Raw genomic sequence first — 15,455 nt, forward strand, 5'->3', positions numbered from 1 at the left:
CATCTCCTCTGCAGCTGAGTCAGCAGGAAACACACACCTCTGACACTGACACACACACACACACACACACACGCACACGCGAACATAACTTCTATCATCCAGAAATAAATGTTTCACCTATGAACTGAAAGAACATGGTTTAAAACACAACGATTCCCTGCATTGGGGAGATCTGAACATTAATACAACTAAAGCCAAACAATGGGTAAAATCAATACAATAATATTGTACATGATGCACACACACACACCAAACTAACACGAGTATATAGCATTTCTTTATTGAGGCATCAGATGATAGATATTATACAATACATGCATTACAGATGACAGCTTAATATAAGACAATCAGTAAAAAATCATCACTTTGATATTATATTTATATAATGTTATTCTGAATGTGATTCTTTCAAGAATTTCCTATATCTGTTCAGATCACATCAGAGTTTAATCACATCATTGTATATTTTTTATACAGTGTTGTTTTAAGAACTTGCACTTTTTGGTCAAAGCAACTTAACAGCTCTTTGGTGGTGTTACTGTGTATATTTGCCTCTTTTAATTGACCTGAGGTATTAATAAAGTTGCATCTCATTGAATAACCAGTTTATTAGGTACATCATATTCATTCCAATACACTTGTGCCCTCATACATTCGATGGTCAAACCTAAGTTAAGTTCTGTTGACACTATTGAGGTGTTTTCATTCAGCTGTTATAACTTTGGCAGTAGTTGCAGTGCATATTTCTAATATTTTGTTAATACCCATTTATATTCATGAGGCAGATAAGGCATTAGAAACAAGAATACAATCAGTATAGTGTGAAATGAATGGAAATCTCTGATAAAGCAGTGTAGGCTCACAAGGCCACTGACCAGGGAAAGATGTTAAAATTATTGATCACTAAAAGCACAATGATATCAGAAATCAATAATCATCATAATTGTGTTGAAAAACACATTGTAAATCAAGTTCATATGGGTTTAAAATTAGTGTATTAGGATATTAAAGCTGAGACGTATGACATTTAAAGCTGACTTTGGAGTTTCTTCACAACTTCCCTCCACCTGTGGACAGGTGGGCTGCCACTGGCCACCAGCCTCCTCAGCAGGTTGCAGGGCTGCAGGTAAGGCACGTCGGGGTGAGCCTCATGGTAGAACTCCAGCCTCGCCAAGACCTTCTCCAGCCCCACCATGCTGGCGTAGAACATGGGGCCTCCGCGGTGCCGGGGCCAGCCGTAGCCAAACACATAGATGATATCTATTTCTTCAGGCCCTGCAGCTATTCCATCCTCCAGGATGCGGAAGCCCTCGTTGATCAGGGTATAGAGGCAACGCTCCAGCACCTCCTGGTGGTCTATGCGGCGTGCCACCAGGCCGTGCTGGGCTCGGTACTCCTCCAGAAAGCTGTGAAGCCAAGGATCAGGCCTGGCGACCCGACCGCCGGGTTTGTCGTACTGATACCATCCCCTGCCTGTTTTCTGACCAAAGCGCCCCTGCTCACAGAGGAAATCTCCCAGGGGGCTGTACCGGCTGCCTTGTCGTATTCTAGCTTGTTGCCCTGACGCCCCAAAAGACTTTCCCAGCCCATCCGCCTTCCTGACCCTCCAGCCCACATCCAGCCCAGACAGGTCAGACATTCTGAACAAGCCCATGGGGAAACCAAAGTCCTCCAGTGCACGATCTACCAGCTCAGGCGTGGCTCCCTCTTCTAGCAGGAAGAAAGCTTGCTCACTGTAAGGCTTCAGCATGCGGTTCCCCACAAAGCCCCGACAGTTTCCAACAGCCACACTGACTTTGCCCATTTTCTTTCCCAGCTGCATGGCAGTGGCCAAGGCTTGAGGAGAGGACTTGGATCCATACACCACCTCCAGCAGCTTCATGACATGGGCAGGGGCAAAGAAGTGCATCCCCACCACCAGCTCCGGGTTGCGTGTTTGAGAGGCCAGGTGGTCCACGTCGAGCCCAGAGGTGTTGGTGCACAGAAGAGTGCCTGGTTTACAAAGAGCAGACAGCTGCTGGAAGACTTTCTCCTTCAGAGCCATGTCTTCAAACACAGCCTCGATGACCAGGTCGGCATCAGCCACAGCCTTGATGTCGTGGCTGTAACAGATCTTATCAAGTGCAGGGGCCACACCACGTCTCTTAGCCCCTCGCTCTAACATGCCTGACATCTCCTGCTTGGCCCCCATCAACTGCTTCTCCTGGGTCTCCACCGCGACCACAGACAACCCCGTCTGAGCCAGGGCCACCGCTATGCCTCTCCCCATGGTGCCAAGACCTTAGAGGACATAATCACATGTTGACTACAGAAAAATTAACAATGGTCGACTTTAAATAGTTTTAGCCTGGCAGCATATAGTTGTTTTTTTTTTCCAAAGCGTGCAATTTTAATGCACAAGCTGCTACATTCAGTCCTCCCTTCAGGGAAGAGAGAGTTCATCCATCTAAACTCAGCTGAACTGCGAATATGGGCTTAGCATCCATAGGCAACATGAATTTGGATATGCCACACAGACAGCTTGATGAGTCTGTGTGTTTACTGACAGCTCAAACAACTGGAGCTCTAAAAGCACAAAAGCTCTTACCGATGACAGCTGCTTTATGTACAGGCCTAGGCTTGCTCGTGTCCCAGCGGGCTCCACTGGGCATGCTCCACCTGGCGACGGCCCTCTGAGCGAAGAAGCTGTACTGCAGGGCACGGGCCTGGCCTGAGGTGAAGAGACTGGCCATCAGCTCTTTCTCCCGCTCCATGCCCTGATCATAGGGCAGGGTGGCGGCCGCCCGGACCGCCTGGACACACGCAATCGGTGCTATGGCTCCGCGGGCGCTTTGTCGCACCTTCTGCATCACGCCCTCAAACAGAGCATCAATGTCGGACGGGCGAGGACACGGCAAGCTGCTTATACGACGGCCATCCAGCGGTTTTCCTAAGAGGGAGACATGGAAGAAAAGGGGTTCCAGAGAAATTACTTTTTCATTTGCAGTTCTGTGACCTTTGCTGCCCATTACAAGTTTAAAGCAACATTATTTTCATTTTCAAAGTGTAAAATGCCATTTTGTTATTCTATTGGTACCACTTTTTTCTCACTTTCCTCTATTTGTCAGTCAGCACTCAGTCACACTTTTCCTAGATAAATGGTAGAACTCTTCCAGTGCACTGGTACAAGTCACCTTGAATAAAACCGATCTGAAAGAAAAATACAAAGCAACTACTTTGGCTTTGGGCAAAATAGTTGGTAAGTTTCCAACTCTGGAAGCAAAAAGGGCCAAGAAATTGAAAACATTTTCAGATTTTCTAGCCTCTGAGCAACTTTCCAGGTGAAATTACATGAGACGATTTAATATTGGAGCCCGGAACCGTTACAACACAAGATTTCCTGTCCGCGGCGATTTAAGCCCGGGAACAAAAAGAGGGAAGCCTCGTTAAAAGCATCTTAATTCTCATTCCTGTGCCGTCTGACATGATTACATGAGACAGTAGACAGAGTCCTTCACAGCTCCACTGAATTACACTCCGCTGTAGGTTCGGGCCAGAAACTGGGTCACCATGGCAAAGCTTAAAGAGACAGCCGCTGCATCTGATTCACAGAGTCCACTTTGTGGGATCACAGACAGATTTGTCTGATACAATTGTTCGTATCAATATATCAGAGCTGAAGAATAAAAGGCGTGGGTCCTTTCAGGCCAGTGAAATGTACACTCTGTCCACAATGAAATGTCAATGTGTGTGCAATGTGAATCCAATGTACTTTCAGAGGGCATTATTGCAGCAGTTAATCTGTAAATGGTTGAGCTGTGGATTTGTTGTGCAGCGAGTGGGAAGCCTGGTTGTTCTGACAGATGTAGCGGGCAGATGTTGCAACTGCCGGGGTAAAAAAGTTAATCTTGTCACCAGCAAGACTTCAGTCTGTGCACGTGTGGGTCGTTTGTGTGTGTGTGTGTGTGTGTGTGTGTGTGCTCGAACCCTCATGTGTATTATATTCTGAATAAGATTGACAGGTTAAGGGTCGAGCTGGGTCGGAGGAGTGGTTATGGCTACTGTTAGTATTCAAGGCATGAATCTAAGTTAATAGATGCTTGGATCTGTGTGTGTGTACTTGTACTAACGTCTTTGTGAGGACAATTTGGGGCATGAACCTTACGGACATTTTAGGCAGTCCTTATTTGTTGTCCTCAAAGAGCTGTTTTAAGGCTTGTTTTTGGGGGTTAAGATTGGGGTTAGGATTGGGTTTAGGTTATGGTTAGGGTGAGGGTTGGATAGTTAAGGTTAGGGTAATGGGCTAGGGAATGCATTATGCCAGCTAGAATGGCACTCAGTAGAGTCTCCACCAAGGCCCAACAGTACCCTTAAATCCATCAAGCTGCACAACAATTCACACACTCATAGATATCAGTTCCATAAATATGTCAGATTTTTTACCATCAAGATCTATATATTTTTTTACTGAAAAAACTGAGTCCCTGATTCGTATATTCACAAAAAAACACATCCTTCCACCAATTTTCCCTGTGGAAATCCATCCAGGAGTTTTTGCATAATCCTGCTAACTAACACGGATAAACACATACCCTCCTGGTAATGAGTGTCCTCACGAATAGTGTGTTGTGTGTGTGTGTGTGTGTGTGTGTGTGTGTGTGTGTGTGTGTGTGTGTGTGTGTGTGTGTGTGTGTGTGTGTGTGTGTGTGTGTGTGTGTTTTAGTGCTTCTTGTATAAATATATATCTATGATCCAAAACAGTAAAACAATGCTGATCGACTCACCAGCTGTGCCGCTCCCCACATAAACACTGACACTAGTTTGCACATTTAAACACACACTTCCTGTCCCCATTCAACCCGCCTGCTAATCAACTCAAGACCGCCGCCACATCCGTCAAAAATCTTCACAGCTTTTAGTTCTATCTCCCCAAATCTCCCTTCTCATGTGCTGCTGGCTTTTCTGTCTCACTCATGTCTGAGCCTCAGCTTTACTAACAACGCTCACTCTCTCACCCACTCAAAGTCATCCTGGCAGTGTTTGTGTACAGGGGGAAAAAAAACAGCATTTCTAAAAAGCATAAGACTACAATCATCTTTTGAGAGTGAGTGTAAAGTGTTTTTTTTATTTCCATTCACACTTCGAGACTTGCTGTGGACATTTTAATAGTGAGATGGTTTGCTAAAGGCACAATATTGGGCTCAAACGTATTTCAGATGAACTTTAATGTCTTGAAAATGCGCTGCTATTGCCAAGTATGTAATAGTATCTCCTCCTCATTTCATTCAGAATCAAAGGCTCTTGTACCATCAAGGCAGTGCTGAGGCTGTGCTGAGCAGAATATGAAACATCCTTATGTGCTCACACAGAGTGAACACTGAGAACCACACAGCAGAGTGGGCGGTTTGTGCACTGGCTCACAACACCAGAGAGGATGAAACATTCTTGAACACTCTTTTTCTCGGGGAGACTTTCGATAAGGAGATGCATACAACTCTCACGTCTGTATGATGACACTAAAGTTGGGTTAGCACACAGGTTAGCATAGAGCCTGGAAGCACATGGAACCAGATTTAGGTCAAGTTCAGACCTGGTATTAACATCCGTCCCGAGAGATACGATCACGAGTGGAGAGTGTAAATTCGTCTGTTCACACCCGATGTTAAAACGCCTCCTGAATGTTTCTCCTGTTCCCACTTGTGATCGGATATCACTTCTTAATTCACTTCCAGGATCGCAGCTGCGGCCACATGGTGGAACGTGGTGGCAGCTGATCATGGATTATGATTACAGCTATTACAAGGATTAGATATATACACTGTTCCTGCCCACATGTTGCAGTATTACTGTCATGGCTGCTCTGCCTTCCATGCCCCCCCCCTCTACTCTCATCTCTGTCAGACATTTTCTCTTTGCATAAATATTTTAAACATTGATACACCTCTCCATTTATGTTGTGATTTTCCCTGAAGTTTCTGTGTTTTTTGCCGTGTTAAAAGGTATTTTGGAAGTTTTTCCTCACTGTAGTCGCGGGCCAAGAACAGAGGATGTTGCACCTTGTTAAACCCTATCAGGCAAATTGACAATATGGGCTATACAAACGCAAACTTTTTACCCAGTGTGAGTTTATAGATGTGTTAGACGACAAAGTTTTTGTGTCGGCATGAGTGACAGATAGAGGGAGAGAGAAAGAGAGAGAGATTCATTGTGACACTGTTGCGTGTGAGAGAACGTCAGCTGAGAAATCAGAATCAGAAAATACTGTATTGATCCCAGGGGGAAATTGTGTTTGTTGCACTAGCTCCATGCAATAGTAGAAATATAAGCTTATAAATATTTAAAAAATATATTAAATAAAATAAAATATTAAATATATACAATATGTGCGTTCTGTACATTGAGTATTTAGTGCAAGCATGGATATGTGCGAATAAGTGGTTCTCCATTTGTCCCACAGGAAACAATTGTGTTCGCACAGTGAAAATAAAGTGGCCACGTGTGATCGGACCTCAGGATGGATGTTAACACCAAGTCTGTACAGCACGAAAATTGGGAAATTCTTCACATCTAACTCTGAGCTATGAGGCGAATAACCATATTTAGGCACTACTTTAAGATAGTAAAATTAATATGAATATGGCTGCTGTTCTGAAAAATAAGATTTCCTTGGAGCACAATAAAATCCTTCTTAAATGTAGTTTTATTTCCCATTTAATTTTCCAGTTGAGCATATTAATGTGGTCTGTCAGTGTTATCAACATGTATAGATCTGAATGGGTTTTCCCTCAACACAGACTGAATTCAGAAGTCGCTCCTTGTAAACTGCAGGGACGTGGCACACTTTACCGACCCATCGAGTAAAGCAGAGAGCAAATGAGTCTGATTCAAGATCGCAGGGCAATCCTCGTGTTCATAAATGGCTGGTGAGAGCTTATTATTAATATTCTCGGAAAGTTTGTCCCTTTTCGCCCTTCTGAATAATACAGCAAAAGCGGTGAAGACATCAGAGCACATCTGACAGAGCCATGAAACATTTATGACTTCTGTGTTGGAGGATCTGCCTGCCACGTTCTTTCTGCTTCCTTTGACTTTCCACACATGTCGACGCTTCTTCACGCTTGACTCGTCCCAAAAGAACTGCTCTAGGAGGAATCTCTGTTCCTTTGACTGAGTTAATCTTTAAACCAGTGAAGAGTGAGTAGATTTTACACCAGAAGCTACTTCTGTTTAAAGTTTTTTTAGGGGGGGGGTTTCGGTCTCACCTGCAACACTCAGAGCAAACTTCACTGCTACATCCACGGTGCTGTGAGCCGTAACCTGATCCACTACTCCGAGTTGCAGGGCCTCAGCGGCAGTGATATGGCGGCCTGTGGGAGACAAGAAGGACAAGGGTGTGTATGGGCGACATGTGACATTTCACATTATTAGATTGACTGTAACAGAAGAGCATCCTGTGTCCTTGTGATTAAGACATAAACCGTATCACTGCAACCTCCCCTCATTATAGCCTTTATCAGATACAATGAAAAACAGTGTTGAAAAGAAGAAAAAGATGAATAGCTACAGTTTGACCTCAGTTATTTGTTGAGAAACCTTCCAGTTAAAGACACAATAGGTTTCATAGGCAGTGATGATAATAAAAGTGAACACATACTGACATCTGCTGGTCATCAGAGTAACTGCTCTAAAGCGCCGGTACTCCTGTGTTTATCAACACCTCTGCCAAGACAATGTTGTGAACTGACTCTCACTGCTATGATATATTGGAATTTGAACCACAATTAAAATACAGAAAAAGGTGGATTGACAAACAGCACTGTAAGAAAAACAGAAGATTGTGCATATGGTGGTTTCTACATATTTACTAATGCAAACCTATACTTAGTGTAACAGTGTAAAAACTGTCCACACTCACGAGAATAACTCCATAAAAGTGAGACAAGGTTAACCTCTCTTAGCTAGCTACCTGTGGTGATGAGGTCTAAGGCAGCTGGGACCCCGATGAGCCTCGGGAGACGCTGGGATCCCCCTGCAGCTGGGAGCAGACCCAGTGTCACCTCTGGAAGCCCCAGGCTGGCCTGAAAGGACACAAAGGATGAGTCTGGATGAGATTCACAGAAAGCCTCTTGAATGTAAAGGCCTTACAGTGATTGTTTCATAGCTTAGAAGGTTATAAAAATCTTATTTATGAAAAATGTACAGTCTTTCTTACCTCTCAAATGATACTGGATATTCAGAAGGAATTACATTCTCTTTTAAATTACATGGCATACTTTATATGACTCTGGAAGCAATTCAACAACAATTCACTTACAAGTCATCCTGTAACATGGACGTCAACACAATCTGTCAGACACTTAGTGCAGCTCAACAATGACATTTTAGAGACACAGAGAGAGAGACACACAGAGAGATCTGAACTAACTTTGGAGTGTGCGATTCGATAATGGCAGCCAAGTGCCAGCTCAAGGCCGCCTCCGAAAGCGCCCCCCTCTATGGCCGCCACCACCGGTTTGTGTGCAGCCTCGATGGCGTGGATCATCGGCACAAGTGGAGGCCCGGACATGTTCGTCCCAAACTCTTTGATGTCGGCTCCTGTTGTGCAAATAAAATCATGAAGTTATCAGTGGTATGATGCGTCTGGTTCAACATCCTCCTGGTTACCGTCTTTACACAACATACCCAGTTAAAATCACAAACTACTGATAAGAAACAATTTACTGAACAAAATCTGTCAATAACTGTTTTGAAAATCCGTGAATAATTTCATTATTTTTCCTTCAAGATTCCATTAGTTTCAGTTTCTTAAGTGTGAACATTTTCTTTAAGATAGATATTGTTTGAGTGTAAATATAAATATATATAACTTGTATCTTATGAAATGATGAATTCATAAAATGTTCTTCAATAGTTTGAATTCATCTAATATCAGTTTCACTTGAACTTATGAATAAACATGACCTACAACCCATGTAATATTATTTTTCTTCCATATTCCCTCTCTCCATGAATGCTTTCTACATTAAGTGTATCCCACAAATTAAAACATCATGAGACAAATTTGAATTATAAAATCTATGATATCATGGTTTCAGTCATAACTTGTCGCAGTGGACCAATTGTATTCAAAAGAAAATGTTCTAAACTGTTTTCATTCTCTTAATTATGTTAAAGTTTGGTATATAACAATTGAAATAGTACCGTAAAACTTAAATTTGGCAAAAAAAATAACAATGTTCAAGTTAAATCAGATTTTACCTGGTATGGCATTCACTTCTTTTATTTCCAATGAAAGCTATTTAAGTTCAGTTGTCCTTGTTCCTTTGTTGAGGACCAGAGGGACTCAATGATACATTATGAGAATCAGTGAAGGGATGACATCACATTGTTTGCAACCAGAATGTCATGGAGTGATAACTTTTCAAAAGATTTTTCAAATCGTGTCGCTACAGCCATTGATAAAGCAGTTTTCTTCTGAAAATGACAAGATATGTGGCATAACTGTGACATTACAGGAGATAATGAAGAAAGAAAAAGATAAAAAAAACATTCATACCCCCACAGAAGATTCCATTCTGGCCACAGACAACCACCGACTTCACCTTTGGGTCACTGAGTGCTCTCTTCACCGTGTCAACGATGCCCTGTCTCACCGCCGCACTGTATTAATAAGACATGTTTTTACATGATAGAGGGTTTACAGTATTAGTAAAATGAAGTTTAGGCTTAAAGCAACACTATGTAACTTTTACTCATTAACGGCGCAGTCTGTAGCCACACACTTATTCTTTTGGGCTCTGCGTTTGAGTGATGAAGTAATTTTCATACAGAAAAAAAGTCCCACTGAACTAAAACACAACTGAACGGTGGATATTTCCCATGTTCCGCTGCTTCCTGAACCAGAAGAGCTGCAGCTGTAACGAATACACCAAACTCTGCATATAATTCTTACTATTTTAAAAGTTTTCTTGGTGAACATTAGAGATAAACATTGGTTAGTCTTGTGCAAGGTTTTAAGTTTTTCGCTGTCGAATAGGCTGATAAGCTGAGTCTGAGATGCCCTCAGATAAACCTTATTCAGGTGAGAGGTTAAACAAGTATTCAGATTATTTACTCAAATAAGAGCAGCCATAAACATAGTGTTGAGGAATTTTTGGCCGTCCTATCCATGCAACATTACTGTATATGCACCTATATAGTAACTATATAATGTACATTACATTATATCTGTACAGACTTGGTGGTGTAAATTGCTCATGTTACTCTGTTAGCGTTTGTATATTGTTCCACCTTCTGGTCTCCTTGATGCATCAAGTCTACATTAAAATCGTCTGCATAAGACATCAGCTGCTGCCTGAGTTCTCCTTTCACCAGCTTCCAGAAAACTTCCATAACACATAGTAGCAAAAATATTTTATTACAAGTAAAAGTCCTGCATTCAAACTTAGTATAATCAGCAAGATGTAGGTCAAATGTAAGTATTTGTTTTGCGGCAGAATCGGGTGACACTTAGTTATCATCATAATTACTATAAATGGTGGCAGGAAAAGCCAAGCTCATATTAACTACTTGTTGTACTGATCAACAACCCACCATATTTTAAAAGGACATGCCAGATTTTGTTTGTATAGTCTTGATCTGAAAATAAACTGTAGCTGTCAGATAGATGTAAAATGTATTGTAGTATTAAAAAATAGCAAAACAGCCAAATACTCAAATAAAGTGATCTACTTGACTACAATAGTGTTGTTTTTATCTCGAGCTCACAAAACCAAGTGAATCTCTTCAGTGTGACACGCAGAGCTGAAGTAAATCCTCCCACAGAACAAATACAGATCTCATATCAAGAACTTTGCAGCCTTGTTTTGACACCTCGGCTCACCTGAGCGCGTTGACAGGGAGACTCTGCAGAGTAATCAGACCAACGGACCCTGAGACACGAGTGAACTGAGCCATGTTGTCGACTGAACTGTGTTGACGCACTTCTGTCTGTTGTGCAGGTTGAACTTTGAAACTTTTCCTGCAGCCATGCCACACAACACATATTAACACAAAGTCTTCGTCTTCTTAGCTTCCGCGTTCAAACGATGCACTACCGCCCTCACGTGGCCCGGAGCCGAAGTAGCAATCTTAATTAGATTAGTTTCTCTGTATTCTGTTGATGTACTTAAAAACAAATGTTTAAATTTTTTTTATCCTAATGATTCATTCAACAGCTGATCAATAACGTCACATATTTGAGCTCAAATATTTAAATAATTTCCGTTCATACAGGATGTGACGTCAGTGCAGCGGTCGTCCTCTCTCGCTGACAGCCGGAAGCTGTGGCTGCGTGTGTGTCTCGCTGCTTGTTGAAATATGCGCTCACTGGTCGGACTCGTCGCTGTGGTCGCTGCCGCCACGTTGTACCTGTACTCTCTGTCCCTGTACCTGCCCCCGGGACCCCGCCGACCCCCCGCTCCGCCCGCTGCCCAGGGAGAGCATGTGGACCCGGCACAGAGCCCTGACAGCGCCGGGGAAGTCAGCAGGTGATGGACGTTAGCTGCTAGCAACAGGAGATAAGAGTGCTTCCATGTTCAGTGTCTCTAGCTGCGGTATTTAGAGTTGTGTATAAAATGAAAGCTTCTGTTACATTACAATCGCTAGTTAGCTAATGTTAGCATGCCCTCAGGGGGGGGGGGATACTCAATGACATGATGCATTTCCAAACCTCTTACCCTAACCATCACAACTACATGCTAAACCCCAAGCCTTATCCTTATCCTAATGCTAACCTGAACCTTGAAACCACGTCTCAATCCCAACTGCCCTTTGAAGAATGAGGTGTAAAATGCCCTCAATCTGTAATGAGGTCTTACTCGAAATGTTCCTCGCAAAGATATAAGTGCAAACACGACCAGAAACACCAGTTATAGTATCTATTCAATATCTTTCTGTACTATGTGTTTTCATTGTGTGTTGTGTACCAGAAAGGGACAAGTTGAGTGTATTGTATAGGATTCCTCGACTTTTCTTTCGTATCAGCATCAAGAGAAAAACAATCTAAAGCTGATTTAAGATTTTAAATTGAGAAACTGAGTGTTTTGCTCATTTTCAATGAAGCAATTTTGAGCATCGCTGACTGTTTATAGTAATACATGATTAAGCATTTGTTGGTACATACACTTGAATGAGTGAATGGAGGATTGTCACAAACGTCAGTGTTTGTTGTTCCCACAGGTTGAAGTTCCCTTCCGACTTGGACGAGCTGAGGGAACTGGCCGAGCTCCTGCAGTTTTACAAGACGAAGCACACTGGATATGTCCTGCTTCTCTTTTGTAGTGCATATCTGTACAAGCAGTCATTTGCCATTCCTGGATCCTCGTTCCTGGTAAGTGCATTCTCAATGTACAGGCTGACAACAATATTGAATATATTCAAACTTCCATGCTTGGTATTTATTAAAAAAAGTAGGCTTACATTAAAGGCTTACTTAAAGGAAAAGGGAGAAGGCACTGGACCTGCATGTTAAGTGTGGTTTAGCTTTCTTCTTTAAGGACACAACATAGAGGATAAAAATATTAATCTAGTACAAACAACAAAGTGATGTCATATTTACTTTTGCATGGCAGCCATACTGGACTGTTAGACTGCTCACTATTGTTTCTGCACAACTGAGTGTGCAGCACATAAAAAAAGCCCAAGACCACAAACCACATGCAGATTAAAGCGTCTCTCACCCAGCGTCTTCCACTTTAAACCACTATGAGATCACAAAGTGTGTCAGAGCTTATCCTTACACGTACACTGATGATGTTCTTTGGTATCCGCTTGTGTCTTTGTGCAGAACATTCTTGCAGGAGCAATATTTGGACCATATGAAGGACTGCTGCTAGCCTGTGTGCTCACCACTGTGGGCTCCACCATGTGCTACCTCCTGTCACAGGCCTTTGGAAAAAACTACATCGTGAACTTCTTCCCTGATAAAGTCTCCATGCTGCAGGGGAAGGTACATCTGCGACAACATTGAAACAACTGTTAATTCAAACTAAGCCTGGAAACCAGACCGAGTGAGCTCGTGTTTATTCACTCCTACAGGCGAGTCGGTCCCTCTCTTTATCAGATAGATTTTCATCCAACCTTAAACAGGTTGGACTGGTCACTGTCATTAAACTAAAAGGGGGCATGCTTGATATGATGGTTAACGGAGGAAAACCAAGATGGCTGCTTCTTATGTGGACAGATCTATCCTTAAATACTCTTGTGACAATAGTACTAAGCAAACTGGATGGTATGTTTTCTCTTCAAGAAGAACAAACACCTGCACTTACAGCAGTGCTTGATGAGCTGCTTCACATGTTCACTGCTCTTATTCTTGTAGGTTTATCCAGAGAGGTTTCAGATTGATGGACTTTTTACATTCCTGTTGATAAGCTTCACAGCTTGTTCTAATGTGCTGCCATTGATGCTGGACTGAAACTATGTGATATGACATTAACAACCAAAGGAGAAGTGCAGAAATATGGGTCTACTGTCCCTTCATAGATTCTTAACATGTAATGTCTCTCCCAGGTGACGGAGAACAAGGACTGTCTGTTCTTCTTCCTGCTCTTCCTAAGATTCTTTCCCATGACACCCAACTGGTTCCTGAACATGTCTGCCCCGATTGTAAACATCCCCATCACCTTCTTTGTCGGCTCAGTCTTCATTGGTAAGCTCACATGGAACACCTCTTGTTATAGAACTGTCATTAAATGATGACACACTTTCCACATTCTTAAGTCACACATACTTCATGTATTCATAAATCAGAATAAGATTGTTCTTTAGCTGTTACCTGTTTAAAACACATCAAAGGGCTGATTGTCGGATGCCTGTTATAGCCGACAAATGCAAATACAACCAAATAAAAAGTCTCTTTGTAGCAGAGTTTTAAGATTACATTCCTTAAGATCTAAAGCTCTTTTTCATTCATAGTATTGTGTATTTCCATAAACGGTTCGTCAGGAGTGCATCAATTTGAACAAGAAAATCAATATGTTTCTCACACTGCTGCAAATACAGTTTAATCTCATGTATCACTCCAGTTTCTTGTTGATCTTCTTTCACAGGTCTCCTGCCGTACAACTTCATCTGCGTTCAGACGGGCGCCATGCTGTCTGAGTTATCGTCACTGGACGACTTGTTCTCCTGGGAGCGACTGCTGCAGCTGCTCGCCATCGCCTGCATGGCCCTGCTGCCCAGCGCCCTGATCCGCTGCTTCAGTCAGAAACGTCTCAAACTGGACGTCCGGTCACAGAACGGACTCGTGACTGATAAAAAGGTCCAGTGATTTGTTCTGGTCGTGAGTTTGTTCCTTGGTGTTTTGATGCAAAAGGGAAACACAGCCGATTTTATGTGGACTGTTTTAATTCTTTGGAGCCACGTGGACATGGAAAAGGGATCTCAGCTTTTAAGACAATGACGAGACTGTCATAGTGCAATTTAAATGGGTGTTTCTTTACCACAGCTGCTGGAGGCGTTGTTTATACAGTTTGTGGATATGGAAGATGTATGAATGTATTATAATCATATGACGAAAGGTTGCACTCTTGTTTATAATATGAGTAGGACTTCAGTGGAACCACCTCCTCTTCAAAGTGCCTGACATGCAGTTAATGACTCAAACTTCTACCTCCAGGATGAACATTTTAAGGCCTACTCATGTTTGTGATTGTTCATATGATTGTTTTGTTGGGTTTGTGTAAATTATTAAATTTGTAACTAACCCTTGTATTGCAGTATATACTACACAACTTGAAGTTGTACTTTACACATGAATGTTAATGACATCTTTTTACTATTTTTCATCTCTGACCTGAAAGTTTTGTAATTTAAGGACCAGACTCTGGCCTCAAAAACGGTGATAATGGGTTGCAATTGAATTAAATCATTTTTTGTGACCAATTGTTCAGCCCTGATTTAATGTCTTGATTCTAAAAGCATGGATTTTCATTTGATTGTGCCATTCATTGATGCAGTGTGAGGATTGTGTTTTCAACACAATCCTGGTCCTGCAGCATCTGTGCTGCATCCAGTGTTATTTTTGAGGGTTGAAGGTTCAGTGTGTACGATTTAAGTGAAAGGGATCTATTGGTGATGTTTTCACTAGTGTGTTTCATTTGAATTGTACAAATAGTTTTCTTTACCCTAGAATGGGCCATTTATATTCAATTACTTTATATTTACATCAGGAGCGGGTCCATGTTTTTTTTTTTACAGTCGAACTGGACAAACTAAACAACTTATGAGTTTTAATGAAAACTGAAGGCTGCCACAGGTTCACTCTCACTTTTGGAAGGGGAGGGTGAGGTGAGGTATTCAGCTGCAACATGCAACTTCACCCCTAGATGTCACTAAATTCTACCATGTTTTTAAAGTTTAGTTTCACTCAGATAAAACTACAGTTTTCTTTTCCCAGGAACAAGTTCTTCTCCGCCACTCCAAAACAGCTGTAG

At 42.2% G+C, this 15,455-nt stretch overlaps 2 protein-coding genes across 2 annotated transcripts; one reads left to right on the plus strand and one right to left on the minus strand.

The window, feature by feature from the left end:
* Nucleotides 1-255: 255 nt before the first annotated feature.
* Nucleotides 256-11,061, minus strand: ehhadh (enoyl-CoA, hydratase/3-hydroxyacyl CoA dehydrogenase). The gene is made up of 7 exons (XM_047342716.1): nucleotides 10,862-11,061; nucleotides 9,536-9,639; nucleotides 8,405-8,574; nucleotides 7,946-8,057; nucleotides 7,242-7,346; nucleotides 2,588-2,929; nucleotides 256-2,280 (listed from the first exon to the last, which is right to left on the minus strand). The coding sequence occupies exons 1-7, from the start codon at nucleotides 10,933-10,935 to the stop codon at nucleotides 1,028-1,030; spliced, it is 2,160 nt and encodes a 719-aa protein (XP_047198672.1). The 5' UTR covers nucleotides 10,936-11,061; the 3' UTR covers nucleotides 256-1,027.
* A 230-nt stretch (nucleotides 11,062-11,291) lies between these two features.
* Nucleotides 11,292-14,900, plus strand: tmem41aa (transmembrane protein 41aa). The gene is made up of 5 exons (XM_035173695.2): nucleotides 11,292-11,507; nucleotides 12,199-12,349; nucleotides 12,806-12,967; nucleotides 13,531-13,669; nucleotides 14,070-14,900. The coding sequence occupies exons 1-5, from the start codon at nucleotides 11,338-11,340 to the stop codon at nucleotides 14,288-14,290; spliced, it is 843 nt and encodes a 280-aa protein (XP_035029586.1). The 5' UTR covers nucleotides 11,292-11,337; the 3' UTR covers nucleotides 14,291-14,900.
* Nucleotides 14,901-15,455: the final 555 nt, after the last annotated feature.

The sequence above is a fragment of the Hippoglossus stenolepis genome, chromosome 13 (genome assembly GCF_022539355.2).
Source record: "Hippoglossus stenolepis isolate QCI-W04-F060 chromosome 13, HSTE1.2, whole genome shotgun sequence".
NCBI classification, from domain to species: Eukaryota; Metazoa; Chordata; class Actinopteri; order Pleuronectiformes; family Pleuronectidae; genus Hippoglossus; species Hippoglossus stenolepis.